Raw genomic sequence first — 21,758 nt, forward strand, 5'->3', positions numbered from 1 at the left:
ACACCTTGACACAGCCGGAGGACTAAATACCCCTATAGATGGAAATAGGAATTCTATCTTGCCTCAGAGCAGAACCCCAAAGGATAGGCAGCCTGTTGTGAATTCCGTTCTCGGGCTCCCTCCTGTGGTCGTGAATGGTACTTTGGTGAGTTCTGTCCTTGGACACCCTCTGGTGGCTTTGAGTGGAACTGCTGATCTTTGAGGTTGGCTTTCTCAGCTGCCCTCGCTTAGTGCTTCTGCTGGCTTCCCTATTTAACTCTGCTCAGATCATTAGTTCATGCCAGCTGTCAATGTCTTAGTACTGGTTCAGATCTCTCTTGGATTTCTCTGATGACCTGTCTACTCCAGCAGAAGCTAAGTCCCTGCTAGTTCATTTGTTGTTCATTGGTTTTTGAATATATTTCTCAGTACATGCTATGTGCTAGTCCAGCTTGCTATTATGATATTTCCTTGCTAGCTGGAAGCTCTGGGGGTGCAGAGCTGCACCTCCACACCGTGAGTCGGTGTGGAGGTCTTTTTTGCACACTCTGCGTGGTTTTTGTAGTTTTTAATACTGACCGCATAGTTCCCTTTCCTATCCTCTGTCTTTCTAGAGAAGATTCGGCCTCCTTTGCTAAAATCTGTTTCATTCCTGTGTTTGTCACTTCCCTCTTAACTCACAGTCATTATTTGTGGGGGGCTTCCTTTCCTTTGGGGAATTTCTCTGAGGCAAGGTAAGGCTTCTATTTCTATCTTTAGGGGTAGTTAGCTCTTAGGCTGTGAAGAGGCGTCTAGGGAGAGTTAGGCACGCTCCACGGCTATTTCTAGTGTGTGTGATAGGATTAGGGGTTGCGGTCAGTAGAGTTACCATCTCCTCAGAGCTTGTCCCAGGTTTTTCCATTTTAACCATCAGGTCATTCAGGGTGCTCCTAACCACAAGGTCCTTAACAGCAGCCCCCCACAAATATTGACTGTGAGTATAAGAGGAAAGACAAACACAGGCAGAAATCAGGATTTAGCAAAAGAGGCCATGCTAGCTAAATAGGAAAGGATAGGACAGAATACTAAGCGGTCAGTATTAAAACCCTAAAAATATCCACAGCTGATAATAAAAAAATTCCACCATCTAACTAAAGTCATGGAATGTATCTCTGCATCTCCTGAGAATCCGACTTGACTGAAAATATCCGAACACAGTCTAAGCTGGACAAGAAAAAACAATGAATAGCACTGAATTGTAAAGCACACCGCATGTGTGCAGCAGAAACAAAACCAGACACTTATCTTGGCTGATTTGGCAGCAGGGCAGGAGGAACCAGACAGAGATGAATAACCTCCAAGAACAATGGGCAACTGGCAAGGACTAATGAATCCTGCACACCTAAATACCCCAGTCAGAGCTGCAATCAGCAGGAACACCTGCCCAGGATTGCAACCCAGGGACAACTGCATTACCACCAGCAACCACCGGGGGGAACCCAAGAGCAGAATTCACAACAGCTCCCTCCTTTATCACATCACAGTCTTGGCAGAGGGCGGGCATATTTTTTGCGCCGCTCTGCTGGACCCGCCCATGATGGCACACCCTTCTTCTTCTCCTGCGCTCCTCGTGGCACTGTAATGGCGGCAGTTTTGGCGGGAAATCTTTGGCGGCAAATGGCAATACACAGTCTTTAAGCAAATCACAGTTCAAATACGATTTTGGCACAGTTCTTAGGCGCACATGTCCTGATTATCAGTCTTAAGTAGATCCTGTTCGTGACGCCAAGATTTGGAGCGTCCCCATGTAAGGGCAATGGGGTACTCGGTACCGGGTCCTTCAGTTCTCGATGGGGATGTCACAGTGGCCCGACCCGGCCCGTGGCCCTTTGAGGGGCATCCAATAAAAGGCAGAGTTTTTATGGAATGATAGTGTTCGTGACGCCACCTGTGGTATTCGGTCAGGGTGACCGACGCTGCTTAGGAGTCCGCTGGGATGATGTTATGGCAGCTAGATGGTATACCTTCCCAGAGGTGAAGTGTATCCCCAGGGCTTCCCAGAATGAAGATGGTGAATGGCGGATGATATAAGGCGGAGTGAATAACGAGGACACAAGGTTGCAGTCTCTTTACCTTCTACTGAAGGCTTCAGCATCCACAGTCCAGGGTACCGATCACAGGGTAGGCAGAGTCCGGCCGGTCTGAAGGCAAATCCAGAGTCCCCTTATCCAGGTGGAAATGAGTAGCCTTCCTCTAGCACCTGTGTGTTGTAGTACCTCTTTGCTGAGCTTCTCGGTAAGGTCCTCACAACTGAAGTTGGTATTATGGATGTTATTTCTCTCTCTGTCCCCCAGATGGTATGATAGGACAAACCCGTATGACTGATGGCCTGAGGCTTTGTACAGGGAACCTACGACGCCCCAGCCCCCACAAGTTGCCACCGTGACTCCTGGGTGTAAGGTCGGGCAGCAAACGTGGAATTGACTGTCCTGCTGGTCTCTGGAGCAAGGCTTAGAGACTGTTGCTCCCTCGGTGTTCCGGCCACCTGCTTGTGCGCCTCAGAAGGAGGCAGCCTTTTACAGGGCAGAACTCCCTGTGGATTCCTCTCCTTGTGCTATGACTTCGTTTCTTACCCACTACAATACAATTCTCTTTCATGTCCCTCCTTAGGATGCTGCCGCACGTGGGGCAGGCGCAGCTCCGTGGCCCTCTGTCTAGGCCTCTGACAGGATCCCACCCCTGTCAGGGACCTCTCTGTCTGCAGCTCTGTGATGTTCCGCCTTCCCCTCTAGCTGCCTGACAGGTGCTGCCTGGGTGGAGCCCAGTCAGCGTCTCTCTAACTTTCTATCCAAACCACCAGTTTTACCTAATTGTGAGGAGTGCCCTAGTAGATAGGAGCAAGGCTCCCCCTGGTGGACTGGAGTGTGAGATGTGGTGTATGGTTTGTGATACCTGGTTAGAAGATCTCATTTATTGCCTTCAGACGTAATATCACTCCCCCTGGTGGAAGAATAACATTACTGCAACGACCAGGACTCTGGGGCGCTGCACCCCCCCCCCCCCCCCGTTAAATCCAGTACCTCCGGACTGGGAAAAGAAAACAACAATACATTAGCAAAAGACATGCAAATTTTTGAAATACTATAAAACAAATTAATTTAACTATGCTTTCCGTTATGGGAGGTGAGAACACTTGAACGTTACAAATAAGAACATATTTACATAGTGTGTACGACTTTAAATTAAGTAAATAACAAACTATGAACTATAATTACCCATACAGGTAATATACAGGCATATAGGGGAGCTGTGGGAACATCATACTGTGTATAGGGGAGCTGTGGGAACATCATATTGTGTAGATAGCAGCTGTGGGAACATCATATTGTGTAGAGGGGAGCTGACAGAACATCATACTGTGTATAGGGGAGCTGTGGGAACATCATACTGTGTGTAGGGGAGCTGTGGGAACATCATTCTGTGTAGATAGCAGCTGCGAGAACATCATATTGTGTAGATAGCAGCTGTGAGAACATCATATTGTGTAGCGTGGAGCTGAGAGAACATCATACTGTGTATAGAGGAGCTGTACAGGAGAAGCCTCAGTGGACATTATTAAATGTTATGTGGGCCCTTATTATTATAGAGGCACTTAGGGTATTGTAACTGTCAAAGGGGCATATAGGGGGCACTATTATGTTATAGGGGGGAATATGTTGGCACTGTTTTATGTGGCACTTGCACAGGGCATGAATATAGTCAGCTGTTATGACCCCAATGGCAGGGGGTCTCAAAGACAAATAGCGAAGTCTGCAAACATAAAACCCAGCTCATAGGGCAGTGGTAACTGGGCTGACCATATACCTGAACCTAGCACACAAATAACAGCAGCCGGGGAACGTACCTACGTTGATTCTAGACGTCTCGCGCCAGCCGGAGAACTAACTAACCCTAGCAGGGAAAAGAAAGACCTTTCTTGCCTCCTGAGGAAATACCCCAAAAAGTTGGATACAAGCCCCCAACAAATAATAACGGTGAGGTAAGAAGAAAAGACAAACGCAAGAAATGAACTAGGTTTTTAGCAAAGAGAGGCCCACTAACTAATAGCAGAATATAGGAAGATGACTTATATGGTCAGCAAAAACCCTCACAAAAACTCCACGCGGAATATTCAAGAACCCCTGAACCGTCTAACGGCACGGGGGGAGAACATCCGCCCCCTAGAGCTTCCAGCAGTAACAGGAATCACATTTAGTACAAGCTGGACAAAAATAAGAGCACAGTAAATAACCAAAAACAAGAAAGCAGGACTTAGCTTAATTTTGCAAAGAACCAGGACCAGCAGAAAGGAGCAAACAGAAGGATCTGATTACAACGATGCCAGGCACCAGACTGAAAATCCAGGAAGTTCAAATAGCGACACCCCTGGACTAACGAGGCCAGGTGGGTACCAAGCAAGGGAAGGAATATCAAAGTGTCATATCACTAGTGACCACAAGAGGGAGCCAAAAAGTCTAATTCACAACAGTCAGCTTTACCATCTAGAGGGCACAAAGGAGGCGTTCTACTTTGTAATGGGCACAGTAGTGAGCATTATTATGTGGGGCTGTAAGAGAACTGTTTTGGTGCCATGCAGTTGGTGCAGTAATAGCAGTGGCTCAGTGATGAGGCATCAGCAGGATGAGGAGTTTGTGCAGATTGGGAATAAATGAGGATGGCGCAGGAAATGTGAGAAGTCAAAGGTGTCTTTGTTGTAATCTCTGAAGACGAGTCCAGGCTGAAGAAGTTGTCATGTCTCTCTGGGCAAGATGGAAAAGACAGGAAAAAGGAGCGACTGAGTCAGAAACAACATGACCTGTAAGTCACTATGTAAAACTATACAGTAATCACATGTTCTGCAGGACTGGCTTCTACCAGTATGTGGTCAGTCACCATAAGGCGGTAATATTGATGTTGGTCTTTGTATAGTGATTTCCTTTCAGTAGCAGCATGGTTCTCTGATGAGGTTCCCCTTTCCTGACTATTAGGGCCTGAAGCTGTAGTTGTTATCAGGGTACCTGGTTAGGAGCCCACTCAGAGGTTTCGCCCCCAGAGCTGAACCCCTAACTAGGTCTCTGAGTCACAGCCATGTTTTATGTTACTGAACAAGATAAGAACGTTTGTGGTGAAATCTGTAATAAAGTACAAGCTGCTTCTCCTGTAGAAATCATGTTATACTGATATCATCAGAGTCTATATTCCTCACGAGGGGTTAATGGGACATTTAATATTATATCTGTATTATATCCAGTGTCAGCTATTATCTGATATCAGCCAGGGGCAGAAAAGCATGATGGGAGCGATCAGCCATCATAACAGGAAATTCTGTGTGATCATCACCTGCAGTGTTATATTTATATCTATATCACGTCTCACTGCTTCTTCTATGGAGGAAACGAGGACGGAGGTTTTTGTACGACTCTAAATCACTGTGTGAGAGGATAACTATTACTGTGCTGACAGTAATAATCTGCTGCATCGTCCTCTGTCACTCCGCTAATTGTAAAAGTGAAATCAGTTCCATATCCAGATCCAGTGAACCGGTCTGGGACTCCTGTATATCGGCTGCTTGATAGATAGATGAGAAGTGTTGGACGTTGTCCTGGTTTCTGTTGGTACCAGTGTATGGAGGCATATACATTAGTACTGGCCTTACATGAGATGGTGACTGTGTCTCCCGGGGACACAGTGATGAGATCTGGAGATTGGGTCAGTACAATCTGTGCACAGGAGTCTAAGGAATGATAAAGGAAACATAAGTGTTAGTGTTAATGTCGCCTCATTGTGCTGTTCTCTACTACTGTCCTGTCCATCATCTCATGGACCTCTCACCATGGATGAGAAGAAGAATTACACCCAGCACAACTCCCTGTAAACCCATCGTCATCTCCCTGGACTGATGGCCACAGACTATAGAGATGTCACCTGCACAATGTCTCCTATATACCAGCTGTAATCACTGGAGGAGACGTCCCCTGAGGGCAGAGATGTAAAGCAGGAGACATGTAAATTGTGCCGTGTGTAATGGTGTGACAGGAGCTGTCATGCACCTCTCCCCCTAATGATAACGTGTGCACAGTTAATGTAATTGTTGCTTATGTGTGCTATGTTTATAATAATGTGATTATTATATTGTGAAAAGATTAGGTAAATGTGTTAGGGTAAGGAATTAGGAAATAAATAGGGTTCATAGATTGGGATAGGATTGGGTTTAGTACAGTCGCAGGCACGGTACTACAGAAAGTTAGGTATGAACAATATAGAAGTAGATAAGGGTTACGCATAGAAAAGAACAGCCTCAGTGTTGGGAATTTCCCAGTTGGAAAGGGTTCTGTCCCATCATTATTCCTCAGCTGGTGGAAAGAGGCCGGGAAACAAGTGTTGAACAACTTCCGTATTGTCGATCAAACTCATTTAGCGGCCTGAACTCAGCGCTAGTAAATACAACCGAAACGCTTTTGTGTGATGTGCAATATGTTAGCATTTGGGGCCCCATTTTATACTTTGCCTAGGCGTAGGGCCCCACTTTGCCTAAAACCGGCTCTGCCTACAAGTGTACAAAGATATTATACAGTCACCATGTGACAAGTGGGCCTGTGTACCTTCAAATGCCAGGGCTGAATTTTAGTCCCAGTCCGGCCCTGATTATTACAGTTATATATTTATGGATGTAAATCCCCCACTGATATTATCACTGTACTGACACTATGTGGCCTGTTCTGTATGGCAGTGACGGTGGGGTATCTGTAGGATAGCACCTTTATATCAGCAGTTGCAGACCCTAATGTGGGTGAATGGCTCAGTACAATCATGAGATTACAATCAGAGGAGATTTGGGATTTGGGGTCAGGGCCGCGCTTAGTAACCCGATATTTACCCTGGTTACCATTGTAAAAGTTAAAAAAAAAAAACACTACATACTCATATTCTGATGTCTGTCACGTCCCCCGCCGGCGTCCACAGGGTTAAAACTGCTTTCAGCAGGAGCGCTGGTAATGCACACGCTGCTGCCAAGAGCTTCCCTGTACTGAATGTGTCAGCGCCGGCTGTAAAGCAGAGCGCAGCGGTGACGTCACCGCTGTGCTCTGCTTTACGGCCGGCGCTGACACAGTCAACCCTGTGGACGCCGGGGGACGTGACAGACATCAGAATGTGAGTATGTACTGTTTTTTTTTTTTACTTTTACAATGGTAACCAAGGTAAATATTGGGTTACTAAGCCCGGCCCTGTGCTTAGTAACCCGATATTTACCCTGGTTACAAGTGAACACATCTCTGGATCGGCGTCACACACGCCGATCCAGCGATGACAGCGGGTGATCAGCGACCAAAAAAAGGTTTTGATCATTCCCATCGACCAAAGATCTCCCAGCAGGGGCCTGATTGTTGGTCGCTGTCACACATAACGAGATCGTTAGTGGGATCGTTGCTTACGTCACCAAAAGCGTGACGTTGCAATGATATCGTTAACGATATCGTTATGTGTGACTCAGCCTTAACAGTACAGTGAGAGGAGATATGCAAGCATTTCCAATGAGGCATAGCTCTGCAGCTATTGTGTAGACATACAGTTGAGCCAATCTGAGCTATGCCTCATTACAAACACTTCCAGATCTCCTCTCACAGCTCGGAGCCTCCTACCACACTGACTGCTGTGAGATGAGATTTGGAAGTGTTTCTAACAATACCAAGGGTAAGGCCTCTTTCACACTTCCGTCAGTATGGGTCCGTCGCTATGCTTCGGGCCGACTTACCGACGGACGTTGTGAAATTTGTGCCCGACATGGGCAGAAGATGCAGTTTTTCAACGCATCCGCTGCCCAGTCTAAAGTCCGGGGAGGAGGGGGCGGAGTTCCAGCCGCACATCCGACAAAAAAGTTACATTGAACTTTTTTTGTGATGACGGTCTGCCAAAACACGACGGATGCGTCGCACGACGGACGCGACGTGTGGCCATCCGTCGCGATCCGACGCTAATACAAGTGTATGGGAAAAAACGCATCCTGCGAGCACATTTGCAGGATTTGCCCAAAACAACGGATTGCGACGGATGGTAAATGACGGAAGTGTGAAAGAGGCCTTAAATGTTCACTGAAGGTAGGCGATCCCAAACGAGCTGTCCTTCACAAGGAAGCTTACTGGGGTCTTATGTTAAGTATATCACATTCACAGGGATTAAATAAAAGAACTGATTTAATCTATTAATTTTGAATTAATATTATATCATTAGGAGTATGAATTGTTGTCTCATAATGAAATGTAAAATGTATTTTGTATTTTTGATGATCTTAATCTGTTTGTAATTAAACTGATTTTCTCATCGGGTGTGCGGGGGTGGGGCAACCAGGCGGAGGTCTTTTTTATCACTTTAGGGTCATCATTCTTATCTGAGGTTATGAGTAAGATGTATCACTGTGAAACGCCTCAACCATAATCATTCTCTTGTGTTATAATTCTCCAATGTTCTTTATCAAGTCGCAACATTAAAGCTACAAAGGAAACCTCCTCCTTATTGTAAAAGAAAAAAATAGATTATAGAGTTTCTGATTAAATAATATGTGGTACGTCATGTACATCGGACAACTCTTCTGCTGGTGACTTAGAAGGAGAGCTCAGCTGCAGTGAGAGCACAAGGAGGTATAGATGTGGGTAACCCTGAGACAGCGCAGAGAAAGTGGGCTGGAGAGGAAACGTGTAGACCAGACCTGTGAGCGTTAGTGGTGAAATGCTGAGCTTGCCAGGCTGGGCCACGGATACAGCTGAAAATGGGCTGCGGTCAGTGAAGGAGAGTTAGTTAAGATGGAGAATCCAAGTCACCCGTGTTGTATACCTGGTCTGTGGATGCTAACAAGTAACGTGCTGCCACATGTGAAGGTTAAGCTTGCTCCTCTGTGTAATAGAGAAGATGTGACCCACAAGATTTGTACCTGCCGCCTGCTGTGCAAAAGTTACATCAGTTCCTGCAGTAAAGTTCGCTTAATTTTCATTGAGGACTACAATCCTTATAGGAGAGGGTCCGTGACTGCTGAACCCAGGGTTGCACAGGCTGTTGGCATTAAAATGCCCTCCGTCAATTTGATCTATCACCCATGGTTATATGATGTTGCTCTCCTCATGGTTAATTTTGGGTCCGCACATTACTGTTGAGCTAGGGGTGTTCCCCCCTTTTTGTTCGCCCACCCGGCCTCTTTGTATAGCCATGTGTGGTTCTTTGTTCTTCCTGTTCCAACCACCTTCCCATATCTCTTTAAACTAAAGAGTTCACATCCCCCTGTTATATGTGGTCATGGTACTTGACTGAGCTGAAAGTGTCACGCCAGCAGTATGGCCGACCTGGAGATAGTAGTACCCCTGAGGGGACGCATACAGGCAGAAGGAAACGATTACTTAGGCTACGTTCACATTTGCGGCTAGCGCCGCAGCGTCGGGCGCCGCAGCGGCGCCGCATGCATCATGCGCCCCTATATTTAACATGGGGGCGCATGGACATGCGGTGCACTTGCTTTTTGCGCCGCATGCGTCCCTGCGGCGCCCGCGTCGGGGCGCAGAGGACGCAGCAAGTTGCATTTTTGCTGCATCCAAAATCAATGGAAAAAAGGACGCATGCAGCGCAAAAAGCAGCGTTGTGCATGTGTTCACATTTGCGCTGTGCGTTGCGGCGGCGACGCTGCGGCGCACACCGCAAATGTGAACGTAGCCTTACTGCGTCTCCCAGCCAAGATTGTGGCTCCAGCTTATGCTTCCAAGTCAGCGTTAGGTAACCAGTATAGTACGGGCAGCCGGTGATCCACGCAGCAATCCCACCAACCACAGTTGCTGGCAGTGTCTGAGGCCCCCTTAGAGCTGTCTCACGCCCATAATGTAACCATGCCCTATTTTCCTCTGCCGCCATTTCCTTTAGCGCTGTCCACTGTGCATGGTGCTGATCTGCCAGTAGAAATGGGCAATCCAAGAAGCATTTCATCTGCTGAGTTACCTTTAACCCCTCCTTCTACACAGATTAATGAAGGGGTTACAGCATCTCTTATACAAAGCCCAGCTAGTAAGGAAGCTGAAAACTCTTTTTGATGCCCCTGAACACCCTCTTAATTGCCCACAAGTGTAAATTTCCACTTACCATCGGTCCTGGCACCTTTTCACATCGACACAGGAGGGCTCTCTCATGGTCAGGTCCGGTTCTCAGAGCTCTGCTAGGCATCAGCACAGGCAGCGCTAACGCACACATTCCTCTAGATCACCAAGAAGCAGGTGGAGGTTGCACCCCTCCAGATAAGCTCGTCATTGTCATCATGTGAAAGTTCCTGCAGTTCAGGCAGGTCAAGCCAGCATACAAGGCAGGAGTGTTCACTGTAAGCCATGCCATGGGGCAAGTCAAGTCTGCGTGGTCCCGAATTCCTTGGTAGAGTCGTCACTCGTTCCATTAACTGGTGAATTTAGCTTCACTAGGGCTTGTGGTTCTGGGTGTAAAGAAGGGGAATTGGCATCAGCCATTAGTGATTTGCTGTCAAAAGTCGAACTGTCAAAACCCTCGCCTCAATCGATTCAACCACCTATAGCAGCGCCAAGAGCTGGTCTCCACAAGGAGGCTTGTTTCTGTGGTATCAGCTAGCTAGGGCCCCACTTAGATGACGAGACAAATAAAAAACCTGGCCTAACCAATACATAGATATTTGGGCTTTCATCTCCATAGACCAGCATACAGTCAATAAAGAGAGTAGACTAAATACGGATAGAACTTTTGACAGGCGGACTAAGGCAGCCAGGATTATGGGTAATTTGATTCAGGCCTTCACAGTGCTGTGTTGTATTATGAGCCAGCAGCACGCTGAACGCTGAGCTGAACTGTTTATTTATATGAATTTGGTTTTTATTGCATATAAATCAAATGTTGTTACCCCCTGGTCCAAGTATGATGAGAAGTTGTGCAGGCGCATAGCGTTGCAGCCAGATATTGGGTGGGGGATAAAGCCACAAATGTGTGACTTTGGTTTATGATGTCTCAAAGGTTGCCCCCCATTAAATCTGCTGCCACTGTTCCTTCCTATCAGCGAGCCGGGGTCATCCAAACTCCTGGGGCATGTTAGCCTTTTAATGAGGGTTAATGCAGGTTCTACGGCTTGTCCAAGTACAAGCACAAATGCTCCGCCAGCGGAGGTCAGCACCCAGCAGTCCATTGCATCAAACCAGGTAATCAGCCGGCCAGCATGTCCCACTGAAGGGAAAGACTCCAGTGAGTGTGGTCGAGATGCCCCCATGGCTAGACTTGGTACCCCAGGAAGTCAGCAGCGGCAGAATTGTGTGTCGGTTTCAAGTTAGTATTTTTCATTCCTTTCTTTTCTTCCAGTAAGCCATTTTGTTGCCCCCATCAGCTATGGGACAAACTGATGAAAGTATGATGTCAGTGGTTCGTTCGTCCATGGCTCCATCCATGAAACAAATATGGCAAGAAGTGGAAGGAATGGCATGAGTTGGCTGGAGACAGTGGAGAGCAATTTTGGAGTTTGGATAATACTGAATTACTGGACATCATCATTCGTTATTTGCTTCTTCTCAGGCCCAAAGGGGGATCCCACTCGGTGGTTCAAAATTAGCTCGCTTAAGTTTTCATCTACACCTATGGGGTATTTCAGACATGAAAAAAGTGTTCTTTATCCATCAAGCCCTTAAAGGTTGGAAAAAAGAGTTTGTCAGAAAAGAATGTTGTCTCGTCTCTTATAGCTTGCTGGGTCATTTGATTTCTGTGGCAGAAAGAATTTGTTTGGGCTCTTTTGAGTCCACTCTGAGCAGTGTAGCCGTTGGTTTAGCTTTCTTTGGTGCATTGCGGGTCAGTGAGCTTTGATGCAGACGTAAAACAGATCCAGGATCCAATATCATGTACAGAACTGTCCACACATCTCATGTTGCCCTAACAATGAGAGATTTCACCTCTGTCAGTACAAAGTGCGGGAATATCCACATAATATTGGATCTTATCCCAGAGTAGAAATCAGTCATTTCTGAGACAAGTATCACAGACTTTAAGATGATGAATTCTTCCTCTTTTTCAATTATCTATTTTTATATTTACTCAAAATTCATTTCTGGGATATGACTATAATGATGGTCATGTCAGGGCCTGGCTAGGACTGAAATTCAACCTTGGCATTTGAAAGCAGACTCCCAATTTTGGCGCTTAGCTTCAGCTCTTCTCACTTGTCCTGGTGCGGTGGGAAATAGGGTTATATTTTTATATTTGTGGGGTTGATGTCAGCTTTGCAGTGTCAGCAGACATCAAACCCACAGGTTAAAGATACCTCCATTACTAACATTATAGTCAAATGTAATAAAAACACAGACACAGAGAAAAGTCCTTTATTTGAAAGAAACACTCCCCAGCCTATTTCACCTATTTATTACTGTAAAATTAAAAATATTAAAACACCATATTTCTCAACTGTTTGATGATAATCCATATGTCCCGTGATGTGCTCCAGCTCTGCTACATGTGGATTGCATGGCTGAGCAGTGGCTTAGCCGTAAATCCAGTAGACACTGAGCTGAGCCTGAGAGCGCAGCTTCAGTGACCTGCGGTGCAGTCATTGAGGTTCCGCCGGTCACAGTCAGTGGTTCTCAGGCTCAACTCAGTATCAAAAATGAAGAAAGGATTCCAGCTCAACGAGACGGTGAAAAAGTAAAAACTGTGTACTTTATTCACTTCATATCGGAAGCAGAGGATAAAACATCAGCACAATATAATAAAAACACTATCTACGCGTTTCAGGTGGCACAGCACCCTTAATCATGATATCATGTGATATCATGATTAAGGGTGCTGTGCCACCTGAAACGCGTAGATAGTGTTTTTATTATATTGTGCTGATGTTTTATCCTCTGCTTCCGATATGAAGTGAATAAAGTACACAGTTTTTACTTTTTCACTGTCTCGTTGAGCTGGAATCCTTTCTTCATTTTCGGCTTCTTCACGCCTTGACACAGCGTTTCCGTGCTCCGAGTTTCTTGGGACAACGACTATGGTGAGCTGGACTTTTCTTTCAACTCAGTGTCGCCTGAGTTTTAAACAGGTAGGCAATCTAAAAGTAAGATCCAGGAGTGCTATTGTGCCCCTCACCCTGAAAGCAAGTGTTACGCCCGGGAGACCGAGGTACCCAGCACCAGATCAATGAGGTCCGTCTCTTGAGGGGGATGTCACTAGTGGCTTGACCCGGTGCTGTGGCCTCAGGCGATGCACAGTGTAAGGGATATCATGAAGGAACAGACACTTACTTGATCAGCAGCAGGTCCTCTCAGCTGTGATGACCCCGATCCTGGATCGATGGCTATTGTCCAAATGAAAGACTGAGGCGCTGAAACGTTTAACTAGTTTACTTCAATAAAAAGGGATTTGCAACCAATACTGTCACCGGAGTCTGTTTAAGAACTCTGAATTACTTTGACCCTGTCAGGATTTCCACCTCTTATTATGCGCAGTTTCTGTATGGCCCTGCTGCTGTATGTGAACTGGCTGCCAGCCCAATCTGTCTCTTCTATGCTCTGGTTTGACGAACAACCCGAGTCCTTTTTTGTCGGCTTACCCCCTCTGGGAGTACCGCTGAACTCTGTGTCTGTTGCTGCGTCTTACCTGTTGTGAATTAGACCTTTTGGCTCCCTCTTGTGGTTACTAGTGATATGTCTCTGGGATTTTCTTCCCTCAGTTTGTACCCACCTGGGTCGTTAGTCCAGGGGTGTTGCTATATAAACTCCCTGGATCCTTAGTCCAGTGCCTGGCATCGTTGTAATCAGATCCTTTCTGTTTGCTCCTATCTGCTGGTCCTGGTTCGTGCAAAATTAAGCTAAGTCTTGCTTCTTTGTTTTTTGGGTTATTTGCTTGCTCTCATTTTTGTCCAGCTTGTACTAAATGTGATTCCTGACCTTGCTGGAAGCTCTAGGAGGCTGGCGTTCTCCCCCCGGGCCGTTAGACGGTTCGGGGGTTCTTGAATTTCCAGCGTGGATATTTTTGATAGGGTTTTTTGCTGACCATATAAGTTATCTTACTATATTCTGCTATTAGCTAGTGGGCCTCTCTTTGCTAAATACCTAGCTCATTCTTACGTTTGTCTTTTCCTCTTACCTCACCGTTATTATTTGTTGGGGGCTTGTATCCAACTTTTGGGGTCTTTTCTCTGGAGGCAAGAAAGGTCTTTCTTTTCCCTTCTAGGGTTAGTTAGTTCTCCGGCTGGCGCGAGACGTCTAGAATCAACGTAGGCACGTTCCCCGGCTGCTGTTATTTGTGGTGCTAGGATTAGATATATGGTCAGCCCAGTTACCACTGCCCTATGAGGTGGTTTTTGTGTTTGCAGACTTAGTAATTATTTCTGAGACCCTCTGCCATTGGGGTCATATCAGTATGCCAGGCCAACATTGAATGTTTAATGCATTGCAGAACTGGGATAACAAGAAAGGAAATTCTGAGTTGTTTTTTTTTCCTCTCTTTCTCCCCTTTACCTTTGAGTGGCTTGTGCTTGCTGCAGACATGAATGTCCAGACCTTGATTACAAGTGTAGACCAGCTGGCTGCTCGTGTGCAGGGCATACAAGATTTTGTTACCAGTAGTCCTATGTCTGAACCTAAAATACCTATTCCTGAACTGTTTTCTGGAGACCGATTTAGGTTTAGGAATTTCAAGAATAATTGTAAATTGTTTCTTTCTCTGAGACCCCGTTCATCTGGAGATTCAGCTCAGCAAGTTAAAATTGTTATTTCTTTTTTACGGGGCGACCCTCAGGATTGGGCTTTCTCGCTAGCGCCAGGAGATCCGGCATTGGCGAATATTGATGCGTTTTTTCTGGCGCTCGGATTGCTTTACGAGGAAACCAATCTTGAAGTTCAGGCAGAAAAAGCCTTGCTGGCCATTTCTCAGGGCCAGGATGAAGCTGAAGTGTATTGCCAAAAATTTCGGAAATGGTCCGTGCTTACTCAGTGGAATGAGTGTGCTCTGGCCGCAAATTTCAGAAATGGCCTTTCTGAAGCCATTAAGAATGTGATGGTGGGTTTCCCCACTCCTACAAGTCTGAATGATTCCATGGCGCTGGCTATTCAAATTGACCGGCGTTTGCGGGAGCGCAAAACCGCTAATCCTCTGGTGGTGTTGTCTGAACAAACACCTGATTTAATGCAATGTGATAGAATTCAGACTAGAAATGAGCGGAAAAATCATAGACGTCAGAATGGATTGTGTTTTTACTGTGGTGATTCTACACATGTTATATCAGCATGCTCTGAACGCCTAACAAGGGTTGTTAGTCCTGTCGCCATTGGTGATTTTCAACCTAAATTTATTTTGTCTGTGACTTTAATTTGCTCATTGTCTTCTTACCCTGTTATGGCGTTTGTGGATTCAGGTGCTGCCCTGAGTCTTATGGATCTGTCATTTGCCAAGCGCTGAGGTTTTGTTCTTGAACCGTTGGTAAATCCTATTCCTCTTAGAGGTATTGATGCTACGCCATTGGCGGAAAATAAACCGCAGTTTTGGACGCAGGTAACCATGTGCATGACTCCTGAACATCGGGAGGTGATTCGTTTTCTTGTTCTGCATAAAATGCATGATTTGGTCGTTTTGGGTCTGCCATGGTTACAGACCCACAATCCAGTCTTGGATTGGAAGGCAATATCTGTGTCAAGTTGGGGCTGTCAGGGAATTCATGCTGATTCCCCGCCAGTGTCTATTGCTTCCTCTACTCCTTCGGAAGTTCCTGAGTATTTGTCTGATTATCAGGATGTATTCAGTGAGTCCAGATCCAGTGCTTTGCCTCCTCATAGGGACTGTGACTGCGCCATAGATTTGATTCCAGGTAGTAAATTTCCTAAGGGAAGATTATTTAATCTGTCTGTACCTGAGCATGCCGCAATGCGTTCGTATATCAAGGAGTCTCTGGAGAAGGGGCATATCCGTCCATCCTCTTCCCCTCTTGGTGCGGGATTCTTTTTTGTGGCCAAGAAGGACGGATCTTTGAGACCTTGTATTGACTATCGGCTTCTGAATAAAATCACTGTTAAATTTCAGTATCCTTTGCCTCTGTTGTCGGACTTGTTTGCCCGGATTAAAGGTGCCAAGTGGTTCACCAAGATAGATCTTCGTGGTGCGTACAACCTTGTGCGCATTAAGCAAGGAGATGAATGGAAGACTGCATTTAATACGCCCGAAGGTCATTTTGAGTACTTGGTGATGCCTTTTGGGCTCTCTAATGCTCCTTCAGTGTTTCAGTCCTTTATGCATGATATTTTCCGGAAGTATCTGGATAAATTTATGATTGTTTATCTGGATGATATTCTGGTTTTCTCTGAAGATTGGGACTCACATGTGGAGCAAGTCAGGATGGTGTTTCAGGTTTTGCGTGAGAATGCTTTGTTTGTTAAGGGCTCAAAGTGTCTCTTTGGAGTACAGAAGGTTCCCTTTTTGGGGTTTATTTTTTCCCCTTCTGCTGTGGAGATGGACCCAGTCAAGGTCCGAGCTATTCATGAGTGGACTCAACCCACGTCAGTTAAGAGTCTTCAGAAGTTCCTGGGTTTTGCTAATTTCTACCGTCGTTTTATCGCTAATTTTTCTAGTGTTGTTAAACCTTTGACGGATATGACCAAGAAAGGTTCTGATGTTGCTAACTGGGCTCCTGCAGCCGTGGAGGCATTCCAGGAGTTGAAACGCCGGTTTACTTCGGCGCCTGTTTTGTGCCAGCCTGATGTCTCACTTCCCTTTCAGGTCGAAGTGGATGCTTCTGAGATTGGGGCAGGGGCCGTTTTGTCACAGAGAGGCCCTGGTTGTTCGGTAATGAGACCATGTGCTTTCTTCTCTAGGAAGTTTTCGCCTGCTGAGCGGAATTATGATGTTGGCAATCGGGAGTTGCTGGCCATGAAGTGGGCATTTGAGGAGTGGCGTCATTGGCTCGAGGGTGCTAAGCATCGTGTGGTGGTCTTGGTGAGGGTTCGGTGACCCCTCCTTAAGGGGGGGTACTGTTGTGAATTAGACCTTTTGGCTCCCTCTTGTGGTCACTAGTGATATGACTCTGGGATTTTCTTCCCTCAGTTTGTACCCAACTGGGTCGTTAGTCCAGGGGTGTTGCTATATAAACTCCCTGGATCCTTAGTTCTGTGCCTGGCATCGTTGTAATCAGATCCTTTCTGTGTGCTCCTATCTGCTGGTCCTGGTTCGTGCAAAATTAAGCTAAGTCTTGCTTCTTTGTTTTTTGGGTTATTTGCTTGCTCTCATTTTTGTCCAGCTTGTACTAAACGTGATTCCTGACCTTGCTGGAAGCTCTAGGGGGCTGGCGTTCTCCCCCCGGGCCGTTAGCCAGTTCGGGGGTTCTTGAATTTCCAGCGTGGATATTTTTGATAGGGTTTTTTGCTGACCATATAAGTTATCTTACTATATTCTGCTATTAGCTAGTGGGCCTCTCTTTGCTAAATACCTAGCTCATTCTTACGTTTGTCTTTTCCTCTTACCTCACCGTTATTATTTGTTGGGGGCTTGTATCCAACTTTTGGGGTCTTTTCTCTGGAGGCAAGAAAGGTCTTTCTTTTCCCTTCTAGGGTTAGTTAGTTCTCCGGCTGGCGCGAGACGTCTAGAATCAACGTAGGCACGTTCCCCGGCTGCTGTTATTTGTGGTGCTAGGATTAGATATATGGTCAGCCCAGTTACCACTGCCCTATGAGCTGGTTTTTGTGTTTGCAGACTTAGTAATTATTTCTGAGACCCTCTGCCATTGGGGTCATAACACTTACCCTGGTGAAGCTGATATCACCTCACTTCCTTCCAGTTGCTGTATTATATATAATGAATATAGCCACGGATCCGGTATCCGTCTCTGCGCTTATTCTGGGTAGAGGTTATTGCTACCCGGTTCTCACAATGTCCTTTTTCTCTATTCCTCTTTTCCTACTATGGGTATTATGGGCCTATAATCCGTCATAGGGCTGTTAGGAGTTCAGTTATACGACCTCTCACTTTCAGCTCCTCAACCCAACTGCCAGTCCTTTTCTCAGACCAGAATAGATCAAGGGGAGTCTCTGGAGCTCCCCCTTCTGGCCGGAGATGGTAGTGCAGTCTTGCTATTTTAGTATTTGTATTTAGTGTCAATAACTATTTTTGTGGCAAATACCCCTAGGGGCACCACATTCCCCCTTAGTTAAGAACAGTACTCCGGGACTGTGGGATGATAACATTTTGAAATAACAATTGATATGTACAGAGTCTTAAAAATAAAAAAATTACAAAAACCACTCAAAGAAACAAAAAAAAATGGAATTCTGTAAAAAGTCACTTCAAATAGCGTCCATTAATACAGTTCTATCCTTGAAGGTAGGAAGCAAAGTTCACAAAGCAGTCTTTCCGGAGCTTTGATTTAGTATTTCCGGGCTGATAAAAAGTTCAAGAATATGCAAGAAGTTCATACGGGTAAGTCTCTGTAGGTACTGGGCTTAAACGTTACAGAATGATAACAATGACTATAGTCTTATAGTTGGTAATCCGCATACCTGGCCGGTAATTGACCCTGGGTACTACGCTGGGATCTACGTAATAGTGGTGTCTCTTTATGTGGTGTACTTCTGTCTACTGCGGATATAGTATCTGCCCTCTCTGCTAAAGATAATTCCACCACTATGGGGTTGGCAAGTCCACCATGAATGGGATCACTCTGATCAGGAATCTGTTCTTCCTGGTCTGGAACCTCTTGCAGTACGGGGTCAGCCTCTTCCTGTCTTGGGACTTCTAATATTGGGTTCGGTGTTGGATAAAAGGTCACCATGGGAACCACTACTGCACCATGGTATGTTAGTAGGGTTTTGGGAAAGTCTCCTATACAGGTGTGATACATTTCCTCCTCTTTTTCCTTTACTGGTTGAACTTGTATAGGTTAAATAACTTCTGATTCTGGCTGGACAACTGGCTCTTTCAACGTTTCCGGACATAATTTAAGATTGTCTCTTGACACTAGTACAGATGTTAATCCTCCATTTTTGCTAATGAGACACATTTTAGGATTATCCATTCTTGTTGGTAAAACTGTGTAAGGTACGGCTTCCCACTGATTATTCAGTTTATTGGTTCGACGATTCCTCTTGAGTACTTGGTCACCCGGTCTTAATGGAGTTGCTAGAGCATTCTGGTTGAAAGTTCGCTCTTGTCTTTCTCTGGTTTGCTGGAGGCTTCTGTCCACACTCTCTTGTACTTGGCGATACTGCTTTTGCCATACGACATCCCAATTGGAGTCTTGAACTTCTGCGTCTGGTTTCAGAATTCCCATTTCTAGATCGATTGGCAATTGGCCGAGTCTTGCACGCATAAGATAAGCTGGGGTGCAGTTGGTAGAGCTCACCGGGACATGATTATACAGATCCACCAAGTCAGGCAATTTCTCTGGCCATTGATTCCTTTCCATTTCAGGTAAAGTCTTTAGTAGGTCTATCACAATATGGTTCATCTTCTCACATAAGCCGTTTGTTTGCGGATGATAGTCCGTCGTCCGGATCTTTTTGCAACCATACATATTACAGAATTTTCTGAAGATCTCTGATTCAAAGGCTGTACCCTGGTCAGCGAGAACCTGTTCCGGATATCCATGGGGTCTACAAAAGTACGTTTGGAACGCTTTGGCTGCTGTTTTTGCAGTCAGATCTTTTACAGGTACTACTACCAAGAAGCGCGAATAATGATCCACGATGGTCAAGGCATAGACGTAACCGGACCGGCTCGGTGTCAACTTCACGTGGTCCATGGCTACCAGCTCAAGTGGTTGTTTGGTGATTATGGGCTGCAGTGGTGCTCTTTGGCTCTTTTGATCGTTCCTTCTGAGGTTGCACGGGCCACAGTTTCTACACCACTGTTCGATTGATTTTCTCATCCCGACCCAATAAAATCTTTCTCTCAGAAGTACTTCTAGCTTTTTCCAACCAAAGTGACCAGCACCATTGTGGTAAGCCTCGAGGACCATCCTCACCTCTTGTTTAGGCACGATAATCTGCCAAACCAATTCATGTGTTTTCGGATTAGTGTATCTTCTACAGAGTTTCCCTTGATACAGGAACATTTTGCCTCTCTCTTTCCAGAGTTGATGCGTCTCTTCTGGGGCATCCTCATCGGGATATGCACTTTGCTCAGTCAATAGTTCCTTCACTAGCTTCACAGCCGGATTGCTATCTTGGGTATCAGCCCATCTATGGTGTGCTAACGGATTAAAATTCACTTCTTGTTGTTTCTGATAGGTATTTGACTGACGATGTTTTACCTTGGGCTGATGAAAGGCTGGTAGTTCAATTTCTTCAAGCTCCCCCGCTTCTTCTTCTACATCTCTCAAGTGTGGCATCCGGGATAGGGCATCGGCATTTCCATTTTTGCGACCTGCTCGATACTTGATCACGAAGTTGTAATTAGATAACTGGGCTATCCATCGCTGTTCTAACGCACCTAATTTAGCCGTGTCTAGGTGGGTCAATGGATTGTTGTCAGTATAGACAATAAATTCTGCACCGGTCAAATAGTGTTTGAAACGTTCAGTCACAGCCCAAACTACTGCCAGTAGCTCCAATTTGAAGGAGCTATAATTTTCTGAATTTATTTCAGTAGGCCGGAGTTTTCTACTTGCAAAGGCGATGACTTTCTCCCGACCTTCTTGCTTTTGTGACAGCACCGCTCCCAATCCCACATTACTGGCATCGGTGTAGAGGATGAAAGGTTGATGGTAATCCGGGTACGCCAGAACGTCTTCTCCGGTTAGTGCCTTCTTTAGTTGTTCAAAGGAGTCTTCTCTTTCGTCGTTCCACTGAAAAGGAGGGTTTCGGTTTGAAGGTTTCTTCGTCTGCCCTATCAAAGCATCTTGCAAGGGTGCTGCCAATTTGGTAAATCCTTTTATAAATCTACGATAGTAACCCACTAATCCCAAGAATTGCCTCACTTCTTTTACGTTGGTAGGTCTTGGCCAATCCCTTATGGCAGTTATTTTCTCGGGATCCGGTGCTACTCCCTCCGAACTCACGATGTGCCCTAAGTATTGTACCTTTGGCTTGAGAAGGTGACATTTGGATGGTTTGATTTTCATACCATACTTGGATAAGGCTTCGAACACCTCTGCCAGGTCTGTTAAGTGCTGTTCGTAAGTCTTTGAGTAGACGATCACATCACATCATCTAGGTACAGGAGGACGGTCTCGAAGTTCTTGTGTCCGAGGCAACATTCCATCAGTCGTTGGAAAGTACCGGATGCGTTGCAGAGTCCGAACGGCATGCGATTAAATTCGCTTAGACCCATTGGTGTGGTGAATGCCGTTTTTTCTTTATCTCTCTCAGCCACAGGGACTTGCCAATACCCACTTGTTAAGTCTAAGGTGGAAAAATAATTAGCAGATTTCAAAGCAGTCAAGGACTCTTCTATCCTAGGCAAGGGATAGGCGTCTTTATGGGTGATGTTATTAATCCGCCGGTAGTCTACGCACATTCTCATGGTTCCGTCCTTTTTTTTGACAATCACCAGAGGGGCCGCCCAAGGTCTACAACTATCTCTTATTACCCCGGCCTGTTTCATCTCTCTCAGCATGTCCTTCGCGCATTGATAGTGAGCGGGCGGTATGGGTCTATATCGGGGGATGGTCACCGGTGGGGATTGTATGTTCCACCCCTTCTATCCGTCCGAAGTCCAATGGGTGTTTACTGAAGACCTGTTCATATTCCGTCACTAATCTATACACCCCTTGTCTTTGATGGGTAGGTGTTGAATCTACACCCACGTCTAGCTGTTGA

General features: G+C 45.8%; 1 gene segment (V, D, J or C); it reads right to left on the reverse strand.

Annotated features, from left to right (window-relative positions):
- Nucleotides 1–5,926, reverse strand: part of LOC143793363 (Ig kappa chain V region Mem5-like) — a 664,839-nt gene extending 658,913 nt beyond the window's left edge. The window contains 2 exon segments of the V gene segment in view: nt 5,437–5,731; nt 5,830–5,926. Coding sequence covers nt 5,437–5,731; nt 5,830–5,884 — 350 coding nt within the window.
- Between the last annotated feature and the right edge of the window lie 15,832 nt (nt 5,927–21,758).

The sequence above is a fragment of the Ranitomeya variabilis genome, chromosome 1 (assembly GCF_051348905.1).
Source record: "Ranitomeya variabilis isolate aRanVar5 chromosome 1, aRanVar5.hap1, whole genome shotgun sequence".
Classification (NCBI taxonomy): domain Eukaryota; kingdom Metazoa; phylum Chordata; class Amphibia; order Anura; family Dendrobatidae; genus Ranitomeya; species Ranitomeya variabilis.